The sequence below is a fragment of the Anomaloglossus baeobatrachus genome, chromosome 5 (genome assembly GCF_048569485.1).
Source record: "Anomaloglossus baeobatrachus isolate aAnoBae1 chromosome 5, aAnoBae1.hap1, whole genome shotgun sequence".
In the NCBI taxonomy this organism is placed as follows: domain Eukaryota; kingdom Metazoa; phylum Chordata; class Amphibia; order Anura; family Aromobatidae; genus Anomaloglossus; species Anomaloglossus baeobatrachus.
In genome coordinates this window covers 417,878,963-417,899,950 of record NC_134357.1, presented here as the reverse complement: position 1 = coordinate 417,899,950, position 20,988 = coordinate 417,878,963, and the positions used below count along the sequence as shown (strand labels likewise).

At 42.9% G+C, this 20,988-nt stretch overlaps 1 protein-coding gene across 2 annotated transcripts in view; it reads left to right on the top strand.

Annotated features, from left to right (window-relative positions):
* Positions 1-526: 526 nt before the first annotated feature.
* The window catches only part of MRC2 (mannose receptor C-type 2), a 166,809-nt gene continuing 146,347 nt past the window's right edge, over positions 527-20,988 (top strand). For both annotated transcript variants that reach the window (XM_075350287.1, XM_075350286.1), the window contains exon 1: positions 527-731. In XM_075350287.1, the coding sequence (XP_075206402.1) occupies positions 623-731 (109 nt within the window). In that variant the 5' untranslated portion in view covers positions 527-622. The remainder of the gene's footprint in view (positions 732-20,988) is intronic.

The window sequence follows — 20,988 nt, the reverse complement described above, 5'->3', positions numbered from 1 at the left end:
GTATAAAGAAGCTCTATATCTTGTGAGTGTGTATATGTGTGTGAGTGTGTATATGTGTGTATGTGTGTGTGTGTGTGTGTGTGTGTGTGTGTATGTATATATGTGTATTTGTGTGGAGCCGGTGTCAGGGGAGTTACTTTAGTTTATAGAGTGGTTTTGTTCAAGGATGACCATTTGCCTGTCTGGTCTAATTTTATTTAGGTTTTCCCCTTAGGCCACCCCCTCCTCTATGCCTCCCAGTACACTAATCTACTTGGGGATCTCGTGGTAAGAGCAGTAAATATAAAAAGAAGAAGGAAAAGACACAATCTGGCCTGGAGGAAGTACATTCATTAGGTAATACCTTCCCTATTGCTCACAAATAAAATGCTTGAAGACAAAAGTAAGAAAAGTTTCTGAAAGTTTCAGCTCCCTCTTTTAGATCTTCCCCCAGTTTTTCACACTTGCTTACGTAATGTCTGATCCAGCCCATTGACTTAACACTCACACAAGCTGAGACATACAGACGGTTTTCATCTGTTCATGTAGCCCTCCCTGTTTTTTTTTTTTTTTGGTTTCTCCTCCCTCCCTCTTTTTCTCCCACTCTCTCCCCTGCATCTTTTCCAGGAGAGCCGGAGGTAGAATGTATTTCAGCAGCAGGCATCCAGCTATCTCCCCGTGGATCACATTCCTTTTCCAATGTGCCCTCTTGGTCTTAGTCACTGATTTCCAACTTGGCAGTGCCACCACAGGTAAGAGTTGTCTTCTGAGGGTTGCCAACTTCTCCTCATAACTTCTCATTGTTCACATTTGGAAGTTTGGCTGTATGGACAGAGCGGGGAATGTGCTGTGCAAGGGTTTGCTCTACACCCTTTTTTTTCCATTTAGTTCTGCTGAGTAGATGTCTGCTAGTATAAGGCTCAAAGAGGCTGAGGTGGCCTAGTAGGGGATACAACTGAGTGAAAGCAGATGTGCACTGGACAGTTCCTCCTTGCAGTCTGGGGTGGTGTGGCGGGGGTTTGAAGAAACTTGGTCAGTTGTGAAAGCTGTAGGGGGCACTGTAAAAATGAACATTTCAAAGTTGTTCACTATGACATCGACACCAAAGTATAACCGGCTTTTAGGACTTTTCAACACACTGTGGGATTTTAAGAATTTTTGGTGTCTGTTTTGCACAGGGCGGAATACCGGTTGTGAATTGGGTTGTATAAATAATCACTGTACCATAAAATTTGTGTAATAGACGCGGCTCGTTGTTTGATTAGGCCAAGTCATCACAGATGCCCACATGGATTTTTTAGATTTCTCTCTCCACCTTTGATGTGATACGCTCCTCCCTTTCATTTTTTTTGTGTGTGTCATTTGATCATGGTCAAAGGTTTTCTTTCCTATAAAGTCCAGAAACGCGCACAACTGGACAGCGACATATTTTTCTTATCCAAATGCAAAAAGGAGATGTACAAAGATATATTTTACTTGTATCAGAATTATAGACTAACTTTGTATGTTCTCCCCGTGTTTGCGTGGGTTTTCTCTGGGGTCTCTAGTTTCCTCCCACACTCCAAAGACATACTGATAGGGAATTTAGATTGTTAGAACCAATGGCAATAGTGTTGCTGATGTATGTAAAGCACTACGGAATTAATGGTGCAATATAAGAGAATAAATATTATTATTATTATTTAAGGGAAACTTTCACCAGGATTTTCACTTATGAGCTGCGGCTACCACGAGTAAGCTCTTACATACAGTATTCTAGAATACTGTATATAAGAGCCCAGGCCGCTCTGCATACCATAAAAAAACATCTTTATAGTACTCACCTATGGGGTGGTTCAGTCCGATGGGTGTCACTGGTCTCGGTCCAGCGCCGCCTCCATCTTGTGCGTGCGCTGTCCTCCTGCCCAGCCCCATGTACATGATGTGTCCTGCGCCATTCTCAGAGACACCTTCATTGCGCTCCTGCACATGCGCACTTTTATCTGCCCTCCGGAAGGCAGAACAAAGTACTGTAATGCACAGGCGTGAGAAAAGGTCAAAGACCGCTTGCACATGCGCACTACAATACTTTGATCTGCCCTCAGCCAAGGAGATCAAAGTGCGCATGTATAGGCGTGCAATGGAGGGCTCTCTATGAATGATGCAGGATGCGTTATACACAAGGGGCTAGGCAGGAGGCCGGTGATCGTAAGAAGAGAAGAGGTGCCAGACCAAAAACATTGACACCCATCGAAGTGGACCACCCCCTGCGTGAGTATAATAAAGGTGTTTTTTATGTTCTACAAAGCAGCCTGGGCTCTTATATAAAGTATTCTGCAATACTGTATATAAGGGCTCACTGGTGGTGGCTGCAGCTCATAAGGGAAAAACCTGGTGACAGGTTCCCTTTAACTAATAGGCCAATCTAAACAGGTTTTGTCAAAATGTCTACACCAGGGTTATGGATGGGGAATACAAAAGTATGAAAATTGTCAGCATCTTTAATATTGTATGACTCATGAGTATGAAACAGTCCATTGAGTACTAATCCGAAATGTCAGAATAAGGAAAAAATGCTAAATGCATGCTGTATTATTCCCTAAGAGCATGGCTTTTGGGTCATTATAATGTGCCAATGAATAAGCCATAAAGATGCACACTCTGTGCCTCTGTGTGATAAGGCAAAAAAACATAGGAAATATTTGTGCCAAAGTGTAGGCTTTACTATATACAGAGACACTTAAGCCCCCGTCACATTTAGCGACTTACCAGCAATCCCGAAAATGATGCGACCTGATAAGGATCGCTGGTAAGTCGCTGGGAGGTCGCTGGTGAGATGTCACACAGTCAGACCTTACCAACGACTCATTAACGATACAGGTCGCAGTAGCGACTTGTATAACGATCTCTGCTGTCATTGGGACCCTGTCACACAGTGGTCCCAACCATTCAGCAACAACTAGCGATCTCACAGCAGGGGCCTGATCGCTGGTAGGTGTCACACATAACGAGATCGCAGAAACGATCTCGTTAGCGATCTCGTTGTGTGTGACGGGGCCTTTATAGTCATGTACTGATAAAACGGTACCCTAGTATTCTTGATAGTTGGTGTTGCTAGATAATCCCACTTAACCTTACTTGGCATGTTGACCGATAACACAGACCGATAACTGAATGAGCATTTGTAAGACCACTTGTACCCAATGATTGCCCCACATAAACATGGCAGCCGTCAGCTGACGAACGAGCAAACTCTTCTTTTCAGCTGATCATATCTAGTGTGTCACCTAAAAGAAATGATGGCACCAAACAATCATATTACTGCTCATTTTTACCTATACAGTTTTCATCAGCCTGTACAAAAGGGCAATGAAACCTCCACCAATTGACTCATTTCATTATATCACTGACCAGTACTCTTTTTGCGCAGAAATGCTCATATTAAAGGACCATAATTTGTCCATGGAAGCAAGAATCCATTTCATTTTTCAGAAGCCTTTTGGAATTTTTATTCAGCAACCTGATTGGTTGCCTCTCCTCTACATCAGTTTTGATACTTCTCAGTATCTTTTAAATTTATATAGTATTCCAGATTTGTGAGAAAAGTTTGGCACTTTATAGATTATATAACCAATGAAATGAGTTCTCAGTTTTGCTAAAATCTAAATAATACAAAAAAATTGAAAACACATCTTGACAGAAGTCCAGCGTTTCCATCCTACTTATCCTTTGGGGCCAGTTCATGAAAGCTTTTAGGCCGCAGGTCAATGGGCTAGTTCGGATACATGCACTACTCCGATCTGCTTATGGATCTGTTTTTAATGGATCCAATGCTACTAAAAATATAAGAAATTGTATTTCACCTTTTATTATCTTTTGATGTATAAAATGGATGAGCAAAGATATGGACGATGTACTATATACGGATGAAAAATCATCTGTTCTTTCTGGATAAAAAGCTATTTTTCATCCATGCATTAGAAGCCAATCTTGAATTCATGAATATTCCAAAAATTAAAACATAAACATTGATTTGTCTGACAATTAAAAGTATATGTTCAATGGATCAACATGCATCTGTTATATCTGGTCTGACATTTACAATTTGTCTACACGTGATGGAAAATATGGTGGATTTCACCTTATGCATTGCAAAATGGTGAAATCTACAGTGAAAAACCACTGAAATGTTGCAGTACAGGCCAATTTCCAGAATAATCTACAGCGTATCAATTGAGATTTTTATCCTTTTTACATTTTATTTGCTTTACCACTATGGTAATCCACTCTAAATGTTCCATCTGCAAATCTGAATGAAAAATCCATAGCAATTTTGTGGTGTGTGAACAAGCCCTAAAGTGGGCTTTTTCCACTAGGGTTACCCCTGTTCATATGCCATATATTTGAAATCGATCCCCACTGGCGAAAGCTGAAGCTCAATCTCTGGCACATTTAGAACGTTCATGTTTTACCAGGGTGGTTAGTTCTCTGGACAAGAATGACCCACATTGGATTTTCACCTATGCTCCTCCTATACATAAGGGCTGCCAGACATGGCCCCTCTACTCTAGATAAAATATAATGTGCATGTTTATGGGATGGATAGCTGACAGCGACACTAAGAACTAACTCTGCCCCATGGCCAGCATTATATTCCCCCACCCCACCCCCTACAATCACTGTCTGTTTCTAAAGGCTTGCATCAGCTTTACTACATAGGCTGTCCTTTCTTTCCACTTTTTCTTTCTTCTTACTTTTTCTTTCTTTTTACTTTTTCTTTCTTTTTACTTTTGCTTTCTTTATTTTTCTTTTTATTTTTATTTCTTGCCTCTTTACTTTTTTCTTTTTTTCCCCTCATTATTTCTTCTTTCTTTTCACTTTTCCTTTCTTTCTTTTTTACTTTTTCTTTTTACTCTTTACTTTTCTTTCACTTTATTTTTAATTCTTTCTTTCTTCCTTCTTTACTTTTCTTTCTTTTTTTCCTTTCTTTCTTTCCTTTTTTCTTTCTTCCTTTCTTTTTTTTATCTTTCTTTCCTTCCTCTCTCTCTTTTCTGTAACTGATAAAACATTGACATCAGTTTGCATTAATTCCAGTCCCAATAAAGAAGACCTTTCATGTTTTTCTTTTAAATTAAACTCTGTATCTAAGGGTATGTGCGCACGTTGCTTTTTACCTGCTTTTTTGCTGCTTTTTCTTCTGCGCTGTTTAATGCCAAAATGGATGTGTTCTTCTATTCAAGCAAAGTCTATGGGAATTTGGGTTTCTTGTTCACACTATGTTGTTCAAAATGCTGCCTTTTTGAGGCAGAACTTTGGTCAAAAACTCAGCTTTTCAAAGAAGCAACATGTCAATTGTTTTTGCCATTTGGGTTTTGCACTGCAAAGCTGAGTTTTTGACCAAAGTTCTGCCACAAAAAGGCAGCATTTTGAACAACATAGTGTGAACAAGAAACCCAAATTCCCATAGACTTTGCTTGAATAGAAGAACACATCCATTTTGGCATTAAACAGCGCAGAAGAAAAAGCAGGTAAAAAGCAGGTAAAAAGCAACGTGCACACATACCCTTAATTGGCACTGCTCCACAGATCGGGAAACAGTTTTTCTTTTTCTGTGCCCTTCCATTCAAAAGTTATGTCCCTCATTATCAGTGGTACAAATTTTTCCCTTTTATCGACTGGGTGTATACCACAGCATCTCTCTTGGGGCGGGGTGTGTTTTGATTGGCCATCATCAGGAGAGAAGAAGCAAACGCCCACAGAGAAGTTGTGTGGTATACTCCCAGTATTTAAAGGAAACATTTGTATTACTGATAAAGGGGGACATACTTTGATATGTAGGGGCACCGAAGAAAAAGAAAAACTGTTCCAGAATCCGTGGAGATATTCAGTTTAAATTTTAAAAATCAAGTGAAAATTCTCTTTATAGAGAATAGGATCCGTCAGAATATTTAGATTTTTTTCCTGCATTACTGTGGTGCTACACAGTCCGACCAGTTGTCCTTGGGTTGGATTTATGCTTTGTCAGCTTTGGTGATGCAAAACAGATAATACAAATTTGGGACGAATGACAAGTAAAACTAAATAGTAAAACAGCTGGCTTACTCTCCCAGTTCAGTGACTGGTTTACATGCCGCTGACTGTGAACGGACGTCCTGTATTTGTACATTGTGAGCGGTCAGAGTCTCTCCATCTTTACTGCATTTTATATCCACATATAAGACATGAGACACGTTCGGCTCCATGCACATCTGTGAAGCCTGACATGCCTTTCTCATGAGCACTACATTAGTATTTCCTGAAGGTTACAGAAATAGCAGCAGTGAAATATTTCTCTATTCTTTTGCAATAGACCACATCTCGGCAGACCTTTCTGCAGTATTCTGCCCGTAACTACCAATAATTAAGAAAGGTAAAATCAAGATGGGGCAAACCAATGAAAGTTGGGTCACTTTACCACCCAAAATCCAGCGTGCTCCATTTATACCATGCCATATAGACTATACATGCGTATAAGAGCATACCTGCAGGTGGTATCGGGGCATGGGTGTAACTCTAAACCCTAAAAACCTGAAATGTAGCTATCGGAGGTACAGAGGTAGCATTCGCACTCAGGGCTGATACCAGACAGGCCAGTGTGCCACATAAAGAATGAGATTGGTTTCAAGTAGTGATGGGCGATCGGAGATCACCGTTGCTATAGTAATCCACTCGTTAGGCTACTATGGCAGCGGTGCCAGAGGTGATGTCACCGCTTACCAACCAGCAGCCTCTGCTCACTCATTGAGTGATTAGACAGTGCGGGGAGCAGCAGCGTTCCCCCCCACCCCCCGTGCTTTCTGCTATAGCAGAGCTAGAATAGGTTGAAGAAGAGAGGGAGTAATAAAGATGGAGTCCCTAAGTGTGTCTGTGTATTTATTTATAATAAAGTATTTTTTCACTCTGTGGTGTCTTTTTTTTTTTTTTTTTTTTTTAAATCCTTATTGGAGATTCTTAATGGCTGGCTCAACTTTGGCCTGACATTAAGAATCTCGGGCTTAATACCAGCTGGTAAAGCAAAGCTGGTATTAACCCCTTATTACCTAGCATGCCACCTGCCACCAGGGCCACTGGAAGAGTTGGATACAGCGCCAGAAGATAACGCTTCTATGAAAGCGCCATTTTCTGGGGCTGCTGAAGACTGCAATTCACAGCGGAGGGGGGAGGGGGGGGCAGAAAGCTTGGGCGACCCTGTGCTGCGGATTCCAATCCCCAGCTGCCTAATTGTACCTTGCTGGACACAAAAATTGGGCAAAGCCCACAACGTTTTTTGTTTTTTTTTTTAATTATTTCATGAAATAATTTAAAAAAAGGGCTTCCCCATATTTTTGTTTCCCAGCCGGGTACAAATAGGCAGCTGGGGGTTGGGGGCAGCTTGTACCTGGCTAGCATACAAAAATATGGCGAAGCCCACGCATACTTTTTTTTTTTTTTTTTTTAAATAGCTAAAAAAAAAAAAAAAAATGGGCTTCCCTGTATTTTGATCGCCAGGCAGCTGTGGGCTGAGATTCTCCACAGCCCGCAGCCACCCCTGGAAATGGCGCATTGTTTCTTAGCGCCATTTCCAGGTGCGTTACCCGGCTTATCCAGCGGCCCTGTTGCCGGGTTGCATGCTGGGTAATAAAGGGGGTTAATACTAGCTTTGTATTCTCAGATGGTACTAAGCCTGAAATTCATTGTGTCACGCCAAAATAGACATGGCCACCATGAATTTCTAGGAAACCGTAAAAAAAACAAAACACAACACAGAAATTTTTGTTATTAGAAGTAAAACAAAAAAACCATTTAGAGACTTCATTTTTATTATAAAAACAATTCTTAGTCTGACATAATCCACAGGGACAGCAATGTCAACTCTGCTTCATCACTGTGCACAGTGCACAGACAATGTCTATACAGAGTGAAAAGCAAAGAGATCCATGTCAGCTCTGCTATATCACTCTGCCCAGAGCGATGTAGCAGAGCTGACAGTGAGAGTATGATTGCACTTACGTCTCGCACTGCATCACCCTACTCTGAGGACAGGAGCGCCGCAGCTGCATGGAAATAAACGCAGCTGACCTGCTGCTGTCGGAAGATTGTGTGCCCTGATGCGATGACACTCGCATCACGGCTTACCAGGATCTTTGATGACGTCAGTCACGTGACCAGTCTGTAGCCAGTGAGGTAATGAGGTAATACAACATGCACATGTGACTGATCACATGGCCATGACATCACGGAAGGTCCTTTAGTCATTGTGGTTACCGGGGGACACAGCAATGATCAGACGGACGCGGAAGCGGCCGGACCTGTAAGTATGATCATAATGTTTTTTAATAATGTGCTTTTTTTACAGTCCCTGGACCTGAACTGTAACACGAACTTCCCAGGAAAGCTCGTGTTCGGGATCGTATATACGAACACCATGTGTTCGGTACGGACCCCAAACTTTACAGTTCGGGTTCGCCCATCCCTAGTTTTAAGCCTGTGTCTCTCCTTCAGATGTAAAACTACAACTATGAAGGCACAGAAATTAGTTACTTTAAAGACTGCTTTACACGATATCGTATGCGATTTGCAACGTTCCCATCGTATGTGCAGCACGTTCAATTTGTTGAACGTGCCGCACATACGATTAACCCCCGTCACACGTACTTACCTACCATACGACCTCGATGCGGGCGGCGAACGTCCACTTCCTGGAGTGGGAGGGACGTTTGGCGTCACATCGACGTCACGCGGCAGCCGGCTAATAGAAGCGGAGGGGCGGAGCTGAGCGGGACGTAAACATCCCGCCCACCTCCTTCCTTCCGCATTGTGGGCCGGGAGCCGCAGGAAGCAGGTGAGATCTGTTCATCGGTCCCGGGGTGTCACACACTGCGATGTGCACTACCCCGGGTACGATGAACAATCTGACGTTCAATTCGTCAGGAATGAACGACGTGCATGCGATGAATGGGTTTTCGTTCAATCGCAATTGCATGTTGCTGTCACACGCTACAACATACCTTACGATGCCGGATGTGCGTCACTTACGACGTGACCCCGCCGACACATCATAAGATATCTTGTAGCGTGTAAAGCGGGCTTTAGGCTTTACAATTATTCAGTACATTTGCCGATCATCTGTCTGTAGGATTCAACACTACAGTGTGGAAAAAGCAACATGGCCACTGAATCACCTCAGGCTAATCATATATTACCACAGGAAGACAGTCACAATTGTGAGGACAAGTGTATCTGGAGATTTATTGTACGGGTCTCATTGTTTGGAGTAATTATGTTGTGGTTCTTCTGTCATCAGGATGATCAAGGACTTGTCTCAGTCTCCACCCTGTTTGCCCGGTAACTCCGGATGTGTTTGTGTAGGAGCCGGCTAAATATGGTTTGTTCTCAATGCAGGGAATGCCTCCATAATGATGGTGGTGGGGGGGGGGATATCTACCATTCTGATTGCATTTTTGGTCAAATTACAGTATGAGTATCTTATTCATTAACCCCATCCTGAACAGGCAAATTTTCCATGTTTGCATTTTTTTTCCTCCCATTCTTTAAACGGCCATGACTTTGTTTTGTATTTTTTTTTTTAGGCTATGTGCGCACGCTGCGTTTTTTTGACGCTGCGTTTTTGTGCGTTTTTGGCCGATAAAAACGCACAAAAACGCACCCGCGTCGAAAAAACAGGTAAAAAACGCATGCGTTTTTACCGCGACTTGGTGCATTTTTGGCTGCGTTTTGCTGTGTTTTTGATCTCTGCGTTTTGCTGCGTTTTTCCAATGTATTGCATGGGCGGAAAACGCAGAAAAACGCAGGAAAGAATTGACATGTCCATTTTTTCTTTCAAGCTCAAAAACGCAGCTTAAAAAAAAGTTGTGTGCGGACAGCAAAAATGAAAACTCAGACTTTGCTGGGGAAGCAAAGTCCTGCAGTTTTGAGGCCAAAAGCGCACCCGAAAACGCGCAAAAACGCCGCGAAAAACGCACTGTGCGCACATAGCCTTAGTCTACCTAGCCATATGAGGTATGGTTTTTTTTGCTAGAGGCTTTCTTATTACATTTATCTTGCGGTGTTGCGGCCACCAAATTACCCCCCCCCCGCAATTCTGGTGTTTTGATATTTTTCCTGTCACCCAGTGTATCCATTGGTTTAATTCAATTTATATTTTGATAAGACTGGATTTTACAAAAATGATTATGTTGTTTCATTTTTGGGGGAAAAAGGAAATGATTCAAATTTTTTTCAAGTAGATAGAAATGTAATTATTAAAAGGCAAAAACTAAGCTAATGGAAGCATTTCACAACATATATTTCAACATCACAGATATTCCACACAGATTTAACTAAATTGGCCAGGTAATGTGCTTCGTCTGTCTCTTTCCAGGTCTGTCTCTTTCCAGGTCTGTCTCTTTCCAGGTCTGTCTCTTTCCAGGTCTGTCTCTTTCCAGGTCTGTCTCTTTCCAGGTCTGTCTCTTTCCAGGTCTGTCTCTTTCCAGGTCTGTCTCTTTCCAGGTCTGTCTCTTTCCAGGTCTGTCTCTTTCCCCGTGTGCCTGTCTGTCTGTCTCTTTTTATGTCTATCTCTCTCTCTCTCTATTTCTTTCCCCATCTGTCTCTTTCCCAGGTCTGTCTCTGTCTCCCCATCTCTTTGTCTTTTTTTGTCTGTCTCTTTCCCTGTCTGCCTGTCTGTCTCTTTCCTTGTCTGTCTCTATTTCTCTGTCTCGTTCCCCGTCTGTCTCTATCAAGGTCTGTGTCTTTCCCCATCTATCTTTGTCTGTCTCTCTGGTTGTCTCCTCCTTCCCTGTATGCCTGTCTCTGTCCCTGTCTGCATGTCTGTCTGTCTCTTTCCAGGTCAGTCTCTTTCCAGGTCAGTCTCTTTCCAGGTCAGTCTCTTTCCAGGTCAGTCTCTTTCCAGGTCTGTCTCTTTCCAGGTCAGTCTCTTTCCAGGTCAGTCTCTTTCCAGGTCAGTCTCTTTCCAGGTCTGTCTCTTTCCAGGTCTGTCTCTTTCCAGGTCTGTCTCTTTCCAGGTCTGTCTCTTTCCAGGTCTGTCTCTTTCCAGGTCAGTCTCTTTCTTTCCCTGTCTGTCTCTTTCTTTCCCTGTCTGTCTCTTTCTTTCCCTGTCTGTCTCTTTCTTTCCCTGTCTGTCTCTTTCTTTCCCTGTCTGTCTCTTTCTTTCCAGGTCAGTCTCTTTCTTTCCCTGTCTGTCTCTTTCTTTCCCTGTCTGTCTCTTTCTTTCCCTGTCTGTCTCTTTCTTTCCCTGTCTGTCTCTTTCTTTCCCTGTCTGTCTCTTTCTTTCCCTGTCTGTCTCTTTCTTTCGCTGTCTGTCTCTTTCTTTCCCTGTCTGTCTCTTTCTTTCCCTGTCTGTCTCTTTCTTTCCCTGTCTGTCTCTTTCTTTCCCTGTCTGTCTCTTTCTTTCCCTGTCTGTCTCTTTCTTTCCCTGTCTGTCTCTTTCTTTCCCTGTCTGTCTCTTTCTTTCCCTGTCTGTCTCTTTCTTTCCCTGTCTGTCTCTTTCTTTCCCTGTCTGTCTCTTTCTTTCCCTGTCTGTCTCTTTCTTTCCCTGTCTGTCTCTTTCTTTCCCTGTCTGTCTCGCTGTCTCTATCCGTCTCCCCACCAACATCTTATTACCTCACATATAAGCTTCTTATACTATGAATGTCTTTTGTTCCTATAGCAACCAATCACAGCTCCTACTAATAACCTGTAGTTCCAGGCTCCATTTACTTTAATGGAGCCATATTTTTTGGAGAGTAACTGTAAAGCGTGGGGTTACATCTTCCTGTCAAAACATTGTCTACGACGTTCCCTGGGTCACATGAGGTATCTGTGCAAAATTTCGTGATTGTAAATGCAACGGTGCGGATACACTTTTCGTTTCACTTTCCCCCCATTATGTAGATAGGGGCAAAATTGATTGGTAAATTGGAACACGCGGGGTTAAAATTTCGCCTCACAACATAGCCTATGACGCTCTCGGGGTCCAGAAGTGTGAGTGTGCAAACTTTTGTGGCTGTAGCTGCGACGGTGCAGATGCCAATCCCGGACACACACACACACACACACACACACACACACACACACAGCTTTATATATTAGATATTTTTTACAAAATCTTTTCTTCTTATTTGGCTTATTTTTTTTTTATATACCTTAGGCAGACACTTACCTGGAAAAGATGTCATTTGCTCATACAATTTTTTCGTAATCTCATTAGGGGACTTGAACTATGGAATTATCTGATCGCCTATACTAAATACTGTAATATCACTATATTGCAGTATAGAGTAAAAATTATGGTCTACTGTGAACACCAGTTATAGGCTGATCTTCATAGGATCATAGTAATGGCTGACATTGAGGTCCTGAGCCTTGGCAACCCATCAACCCTCTGCATTTGCGGTTTGGGGGTCTGATGGACTCTAGGAACAGTGCACATCAGGGCCCCATGCTGTTAGTGTGTTGTCAAAGATTGGAAGCAACGTAAGTAGCTAATAGCAACAGACGAAGCAAAGCTCCACTTGCTGCTCTTAGGCTATTTGCGCATGCTGCGTTTTTTTTACGCTTCGTTTTTGTGCATTTTTGGCAGCAAAAAACGCACAAAAACACACCCGCAGCAAAAATGCACTGTAAAAAACACACGTGTTTTTGCCGCGTTTCGGTGCGCTTCGCTGCGTTTTTGTTCCTGCATTATGCTGCATTTTTCAAATGCATTGTGTGGGTGAAAAAACGCAGAAAAAACGCAGAAAAGAATTGACATGTTTTTTTGCCAGCTCAAAAACGCAGCTAAAAAAAATAAAAAAAAGCACTGTGTGGACAGCAAAAATGAAAAGTCATAGACTTTTCTGGGGAAGTTAAAGCATGCAGTTTTCTGGCCAAAAAAGCACCTAAAAAACGCGCAAAAACTGCGCGAAAAATGCACTGTGCTCACATAGCCTTAGAGCATATAATCAGATTAGAATGCTCTATAACACTCCTAAAAAGCACCACTCCAATGTTTGTTTTTTATTTATTCCAGTGCTGAAATGGTGCTTTAAATGCAATTCCCCTCCCCTTGTTTTATACTTACCTGCCGACATCTTCATATTTTTCTAGTGTCACTGCCATCAGTCTCCGGCGATTTGTGACCTGCCGGCAGCTCCAGTGTTTAATGGAGTGTGCTGTAGGTAACAACTTAATACAAGTCTATGAAAGCCTCGTTCTTTCACTCGGTCAGAAGTTGATGGTACTGCGGGAGCGGAGTGGCACCAAAAATGATGAAGTCGCTGGACAGTAAGTATAATATAGTACGCAGGGGACTTGGATTTAAAGTGCTACTCCAGCGCTGAAATATATAAAAAAACACTGGAGTGGAGCTTTTAAAAGAATGAACATATACTTTCTGTGTAAAAACAACTTGCTGCACATATGTTCAGTCTTTTGAGCTTGTATTAACAGCTTCATGTTTCTAAAAACATGAAGCAGTTAAAAAAGTGTCCATTCTTCAGGCCTCTACTGCATGGAAGCTGCTCACTATTTAATAATATTCATAAACCAAAAATACTTTTGGCAAAGCCGCCGCAAGAAAAAATTACTGCAAAAATACTTGAGGAAAAACATCGCTGTCACTTTCCTGAAGTGTTTTCTGCTTGAAAAACTCGGCAGGTATATCAGCGTCTTAACGTTGTATACACATACCTTTGACGATAGATGATGCCTGAATAACTCAGTCATCATCTGATAGGAATGGGGGACAGGCTCCGCTCCTGAGCCCGCATCAAAGACAGGGACCTCATATTGGACTTATCAAGGCGTCATTTGTCAGAAGCGATTAATTTGCTATTTAAGTTTTTTACAAGATGGTTTTTGGGCTTCAATTCTTTCAGTAGTCAGGCAGAAACACCTGAGGAATTGAAACGTTAGGATATTATCATAAAGTGTTTTTTTTTTTCCATGGATTCTGGATCAAAGTCTCCAAAATTCACATAAATATAACTTCTTAAATACTGTGAGTATCCTTGCTATTGATTTCAGTGTGACATGCCTATAGGGCATGTGCTGGTTTTCTTAGGTTTTCTCTTTATTTATTTTTTTTGCTTCAAATAAAGCAATATGTGACTTCCTGAGGCATTCTCTGCTTGAAAGAAACCCACTCCAGATTTCACCATTGCATGAATAAAAGTAGAAACAAAATGATCCATGCACAAAAACACACAAAAAAAGCCCCCAAAAAACTTATTTGGTTGTGGATGTGGATTATTTTTACCCAGAAAGATCCACAGCAAAAAAAAAAAAACACCTTGGTGAATATGTGATTATTTATATAGATAGATAGATATGATATGATAATATACAGTTTTGTATATGTAGAATTTGATCTAAGTCAGCGTTAAAAGCCACATCAAAAACTACTTCACACACTCTTTGATGCTTCAAAATCCACATAAAAAACTCACTCTAAACATACTTTTTTGTCCACGTGGAAATAAAGCCGCCCCATGTGCACTACAGGTGTGTGAGATGTGAAGCGGAAGCTTGTTTAAAAAGTATTTGATGTGATTCTGAAAATGGATTTTAGAGACAAAGTCACTCCAAAATCCACATAAAAACACACTGTGAACTAACCCCTACTATTAAGGTGCCTATGAACCTAAGGCCGTTATCTCTCCCAAATCTTTCCCCTGTCTATACACGTGTTTGTTTGTTTTTTTTATTAAAGAAAGCAAAGTAACCAGTGTATCTTCCAATAGAGTAAAAGGATCAGGCATTGTTTCTCTACATGCCCAATCTTCCTGTCCCCCAACACCATCTATCAGGGAAGGAGATGGTTAGCTGGTCCTGCTGAAATCCACATGTGCGGCCAACTATAATCTAATGTGTAGTATGCACTGATGTAGTTGTAGTAGGTGTCAGCTACTTTCCCTGCACATAGGCCATTCTTTATACAGAGACTTAAAGTTTGGTTCGAAGGCTAAACAAATGTTCAACTAAGTCCCTATTTATTTAATGAGGTTATTAAAATTAATTTCTTTAGTTGCATTAAAAATGTCCAATTGTTTACTACTACACTATCAAACTGATACAGATTTTGTTTTTCCTACTTCCTGTTTATGACTCTTCGTTTGAGAATCCCACCATGCAATGAGATATTCAAGCGAAGCATCATCAGGGGAACAGAGGCTGCTGTTACTGCCACAGCTCCTGCCCCCTCCGTTAAGTGAAGCATCATCAGTGAAGCTTGTTTCAGAGACTAGTCCAGTCCCTGCTCTATCCCTGTGTAAGAGGGTGACCAGCACTCTACCGGCCCACGTCCCCACTGGTGACTAATGGTGTAGGATGAATTGTATTAATGTGTGTTTTTATTCCTCCCCCTGTGTAATACAGCTGGCTGCCACTAGGGGTCATGGGTTCCCGGGTCCCTCAGAGAGAAAGGATGGACTGGGAGATGACAGGGCAGAAGCGAGTTAATTGTGAGGATGGCTAATCCGCACAGGAGGAGATATAGGGGAAAGAGCTTCCTGGTTCAGGCAGATAGGGAGAAGTTGTGTTAGTGAGCAAAAGTAAGAAAGGAGTCCTGAAGGGACAGAAGAAGTAGAGTGGAGCATAAAGGGTGGAGGTGGTAGTGAGAAAGTGGAGACGTGTCAGCGAAATAAAGGAAGCCCAGACCTTTGCAAGTTCCCTGACCTCTACTAAAGGAGCAGAGGCAGAACAGACAGGAAAGAGAAGATGGAAGAAGCCAGAGGGCTAGAAAGGGTTCGCCTGCAGCAGGACGTAAGTCGAGAGAGCTTGGAGACGAAAAGGAGAAGTTGGGGGGCCCCTACCTGAGGAGTCATCTGCCGGTACCTGAGGGAAAGTTGTTGCGGCGGGAGGGCAAGTGGGTCCTAGCCGAACGATCCACCACCATGCTGGGGGAGTGGGTCCGGAGCGGAAAGGTCAGTCACCCAATTATGGCCGTCACTGCAGGGCCCAGTCTGGTACAGAAGTCAATGTGTTGGAGAAATGATGATAATGATGTCTCTGTCCTGTGGAGATGGAAAACTGCTGTTAAACAACTGTGTAGAAAAATCGTTCAAGTGTTACCCAGTGTCCGTCCCTTTAGTGAGTGCATGGGGCTTGAGGCCCATGGAAGTGAACGGGAGTCGGAGAACCGGCTGAAGTAACAGAATTGCAGCAGACAGAAGGTACCACCTCTGCACCACATAACACCTACTCCACTCTGCCCCCCAGTGTCTGTATTGTGCCGGGGTGGGATGAGGACCTCTGCAAAGACCCTCGCCCACGATTGCCCTTCCCTGTCACGTTACACCTGTGACAGTCGGTGTGTTATCAGAGAACCCAGTGGTGTTCAGAGATCAGCAACGCACCCTGACAGTGACATCACTTGCGGGGGAGGCACTGATCTCTAAGCCGCCACTCTGAAAACAAGCCCTGACTGTCTGCTTTGCTGCCGGCTCATTACAGCTGATGTGAGCGGGCCACACAGTACACACTGTCATTGCGCACATCTTACAATGACAGCGAGCAGGGGGACCAGCCCAGCTCCTGAAACGAGCAGTACTGATTATTCTCAAACGAAACGTCATAGATAGGAAGTAGAAAAACAAATCAATATTTGTTAGATTGTGTACGGTATTTAGGAAAGGGTAGAGAATATTTAATGCAACTGTAACACCCAGGGATATGGGGTACTCGTTTCCAGGCAGTGTACGTTTTGGGAATGTCACGATTGTGGCCGTTACCCGGTTCCGTGCCCTGGGCCCTTTTTGAAATGGGGATATTTACAGGGGATTGGTGAATAGGGTTTATTCATGACGCCACTTGCGGTGTTGCGGCTACATGAAGGGAGCCGCCGCTGAAAAATGTCTCTACTGGGGCTTATGGTATTAGCAGCTAGTATGGTAGTCCCTCCGCAAGTAGGGTATTGCCCTAGCGGGTGTATGGTGCGGTGGGCATCGGAAGAAAGAGTCCAGACAGGTATTCAGTGCAACTGCTTTACTCACTTTAGATGTTAACTGGTTGCCTGAGGCCGGCTGGTTTCGCCTCCAGGTCCCCTTCGTCCCAGTGCCAGTCTGGTTCTCTGGTACCTTCTTCCCCTGTACATGTCTCTGGTAAGTGGGTCCCTGTGGTGTGGAATACTGGGGGTCCCTGTTCTGTGGAAGTGCACTTATGTCCGCCTGACGGTAGCGTGAACCCTGTGGGGTTGGAGTCTCTGGTCCTGTCCCCTGTTCTCCCTTTGCTACTGAGTCTTCGGATTCTTTAGGGTCAGCAAGGTCCTTGATGTTCCCCTTTGCTGTGCAGGTGTTAACAGGTCGGCTTGAAGCTCTTTCCTGTCCTAGGGTCCTGTACCCCGTTGGTCCATTGTTCCGGGAGTACTCAACCGACAACCACCTCTTCTGGGTACCAGGTCACCGTCAACCCGAGTCAGGACATTGCTCAGTCACACCTTTTTCACCTCCACTGTCAACTCTAGACTCTCTACTCTCCACAGTCTGCCCCTCCCACCTGGTCAACTAGTGGACTGGAGTGGCTTCACCTCTAGGCAGCCATCCATGGTCCCACCCTAGCTAAGTACCATTGTATGGGGGGATTGTTGGGAAAATCTGGGATTACCTGGGTTTTTGGTGTTACCGGCACTGGGGTTCTGAGTTCCTAAGGGGGTAGGCCCTGCATCCTGGTGGGGATGCAGAACCTTGTAGCACCCTGAGGGTTTAAGGGGCGCTACACAACCATTGAATTAGTTTAGATTACCCCCTTAAATAGATAGGGATTTGGTTGAAAATTTCTTTAGCCTTCCCACCGCCCTTTTTAATGGACAGTTTTGGCGCTCGGGCAGTTACCTAGGGTGTCATGTCGGTCACTGCTTTTGTCATGTTGTTCACTGCTGCCAGTGCATATTTAGAGCACTGCAGATGAGGTGACACATTCAATAAGCTCTTCATGTTCAGTACTTCATTATATTGAGCTTTGTCATCTTAGCTGCTACCTACGCACAGCCCAAAATGCCGACAAAAGCTATCCGGACTGTTGCACTCTAAATATTACACAAAAATACAAACTGGGTAGGTAGAGATACAGAGCCAATACCAGACTGGTGGAAGGGACATGCAGTGCCTTGAAAAAGTATTCATGCCCCAACAACTTTTCCATGATTTTTTCACGTTATACCCTCAAACGTAAATGTATTGTATGTGATATACCAAGGCTAAATAGCAAGTATTTGTGAAGTGTAAAGGAAATTATACATGGTTTTCTAAATATTTTACAAATATAAATCTGAAAATTGTGATGTGCAATTGTATTCAGTTCCCATTATTTAATACTTTCATAGCAATTACTGCTGCAAGTCTTTTGGGGTATGCCTCTACCAGCTCTGCACATCTAGACCATACAATTTTTGTCCATTTTCCTTTGCTAAGTAGCTCTAGCTCAGTGAGATTGGATGGAGGAGTCTGTGAACAGCAGTTTTCAAGTCTTGTCACAGTCTCAATGGGATTTAGACGTGGACTGTGACTGGGTTATTCACACACCTAAATATGCTCTGATCTAAATTATTAATTGTAGCTCTGGCAGTATGTTTAGGGTCATTGTTCTGCTGAAAGATGAATCCATGCTACAGTCTCAAGTTTTTTTTCAACCTCTAACAGGTTTTCAGCAGGATTGCCTGGTATTTTGATCCATCAATCTTCCCACCAACTCTGACCAGCTTCCCTGTGCCTGTTGAAGAAAAACTTCCCCACAGCATAATGCTGCCACCATGCTTAACCGTGGGGATGGTGTTTTCAGGGTGATATGCAGTGTTTTCCGCCACAAATACTGTTATGTATTTATCCCAAAAATTATACTTTAGTCTCTGACCAGAGCACCTTCTTTCACATGATAGCAAATGTCCCCTACATGGCTTTCTGAAAACTGCAAACGGGAGTTATTATAGCTTGCTTTCAAAAATTACTTTCTTCTTGACACTCTTCCATAAAGGCCAGATTTGTGGAGTATACAACAAATAGTTGTCCTGTGGACAGATTCTAACACCTGAGCTGTGGACCATGGGCCTCTTGGCTGCTTCTCCAACTAGTGCTCTCCTTCCTTGGGATGTCCATTAAGGTGGACGGCCAGGTCTTGGTCATCAGGTTCTGATGACTGAACAGTGTTTCGGAAGTTGTTCAGAGCTTGGGCTGTTTTTTTCATAACTTAAGTTCACACAGTACGTTTTTCGCGGCGTTTTTGCGCGTTTTTCGGGTGCGTTTTTGGCCTCAAAACTGCATGACTTTGCTTCCTCAGCAAAGTCTGAGTTTTCATTTTTGCTGTCCGCACACAACTTTTTTTTTAAGCTGCGCTTTTGAGCTTGAAAAAAAAAATGGACATGTCAATTCTTTCTTGCGTTTTTCTGCGTTTTTCCCCCATGCAATGCATTGGAAAAACGCAGCAAAACGCAGAGATCAAAAACGCAGCAAAATGCAGCCAAAAACGCACCAAATCGTGGTAAAAACGTATGCGTTTTTTGACGCGTTTTTTCAACGCGGGTGCGTTTTTGTGCGTTTTTAGCGGCCAAAACCGCACAAAAACGCGGCGTCAAAAAAACGCAGTGTGTGAACTTAGCCTTAATTGTACTTTATTCTCCTCCACAATTGTCCCTCACCTGTCTAGTGTGTTCCTTGGTTTTCATTATGCTGTTTGATGCCTAATGTTCTGAAACAGATCTTTGAGGCATTCACATTCAGCTGTAGTTATGCTGAGAATAAATTACACACAGGAGGACTCAATTTACAAATTAGTTGACTTCTGGAGGCAATTGGTAAAATATTTGCCTTACTCTGGGCACTGGCAACCCAAACTACGCTAAAGGAGGACCTTTCTGTACAAGGCTACATACAGATTTCTATAGTGCATAAAAATGGCAATACACAATTAATCTTGGCTGACCTAACCAACTTTAGCTGGACCCACTGACCATCTAATACGTGTGGTGGTATCCCAACTGTTCTCCATTGACAGATGTTTGGGAATCAATATTGGGTTGTTGAATTTCAACTTGCCTGATCCTATTGTTCTTAGAAGACATATGCCACTTCCAGAGGTGTCTAGTATTGGCTAATTCCAGAAGAATGAAATACGAATATGGACAAAGGGACCATATTAGAAGTAACAAAGTAGCACAGGCCACAAGGGAGCATAGCAAGACCCATAGAATAATATTCCACGAAACAAACCTCTTTTGCAAAGATAGAAAAACCTTTATTAATGACAAGATTTTTAAATATAAATACAAGAGGGATAAATTTACTGTAAGACAAACAACAATTTTAAAGATAGACACAGATGAGTATGAGTTCCAAAGAATTCCACCACCAACTGATGAGCCCAAAGGTAATGCCATGTACAAAAAATATCATATATAGTGTTACACATATCCATGAATCTATCTATGAATCTCCAGTCAGATAAGAATTATCAGGCTTGTCAAACAATTCAAGCAATCATTAAATAATGCCAGAGATCCAATTAGTGTATATCAGCTCACCATGTAAGAGCTCACTCCTGGCTTCTCCCTGGAGCACGGACAGGCACTGCCACAGCCCAATATTGCAAGTAAAAGAAAGAAAAAACATCCAGCTCTTCAGGGGAGGAAAGCCATGGTCTTTATTTCAGCATGCAGACAGCGAATGACATGACCAGCACAGCACTACGCGTTTCAGGTGAAACAATCACCCTTAATCATGATTAAGGGTGAATGCCAGAGATCCCTGAAAAGTGAGCTCCATATGTCCAATAAATCTAAGTGGACAAAAAAAATCACATCGGGATCAAACAGACATTACTGGAGTAATCCAATAGCTGGTTAAACCTACCCATGACGGGCACACTCAGTGGTAGGATCGCGCCCCAGCGCGTTTTGTTGTCTTCCTCGGGGGCCGTGATAAGAATGTGTGGGAGAGAGGTTTATATGTGGATGCACAACCAATGGTTGCCGGCATCTTGATCTGGCCACATGGGCGGAGGGATCCCATTAGTGGTCCACGTCATCGGGCATTCCTGGAAATGACACAG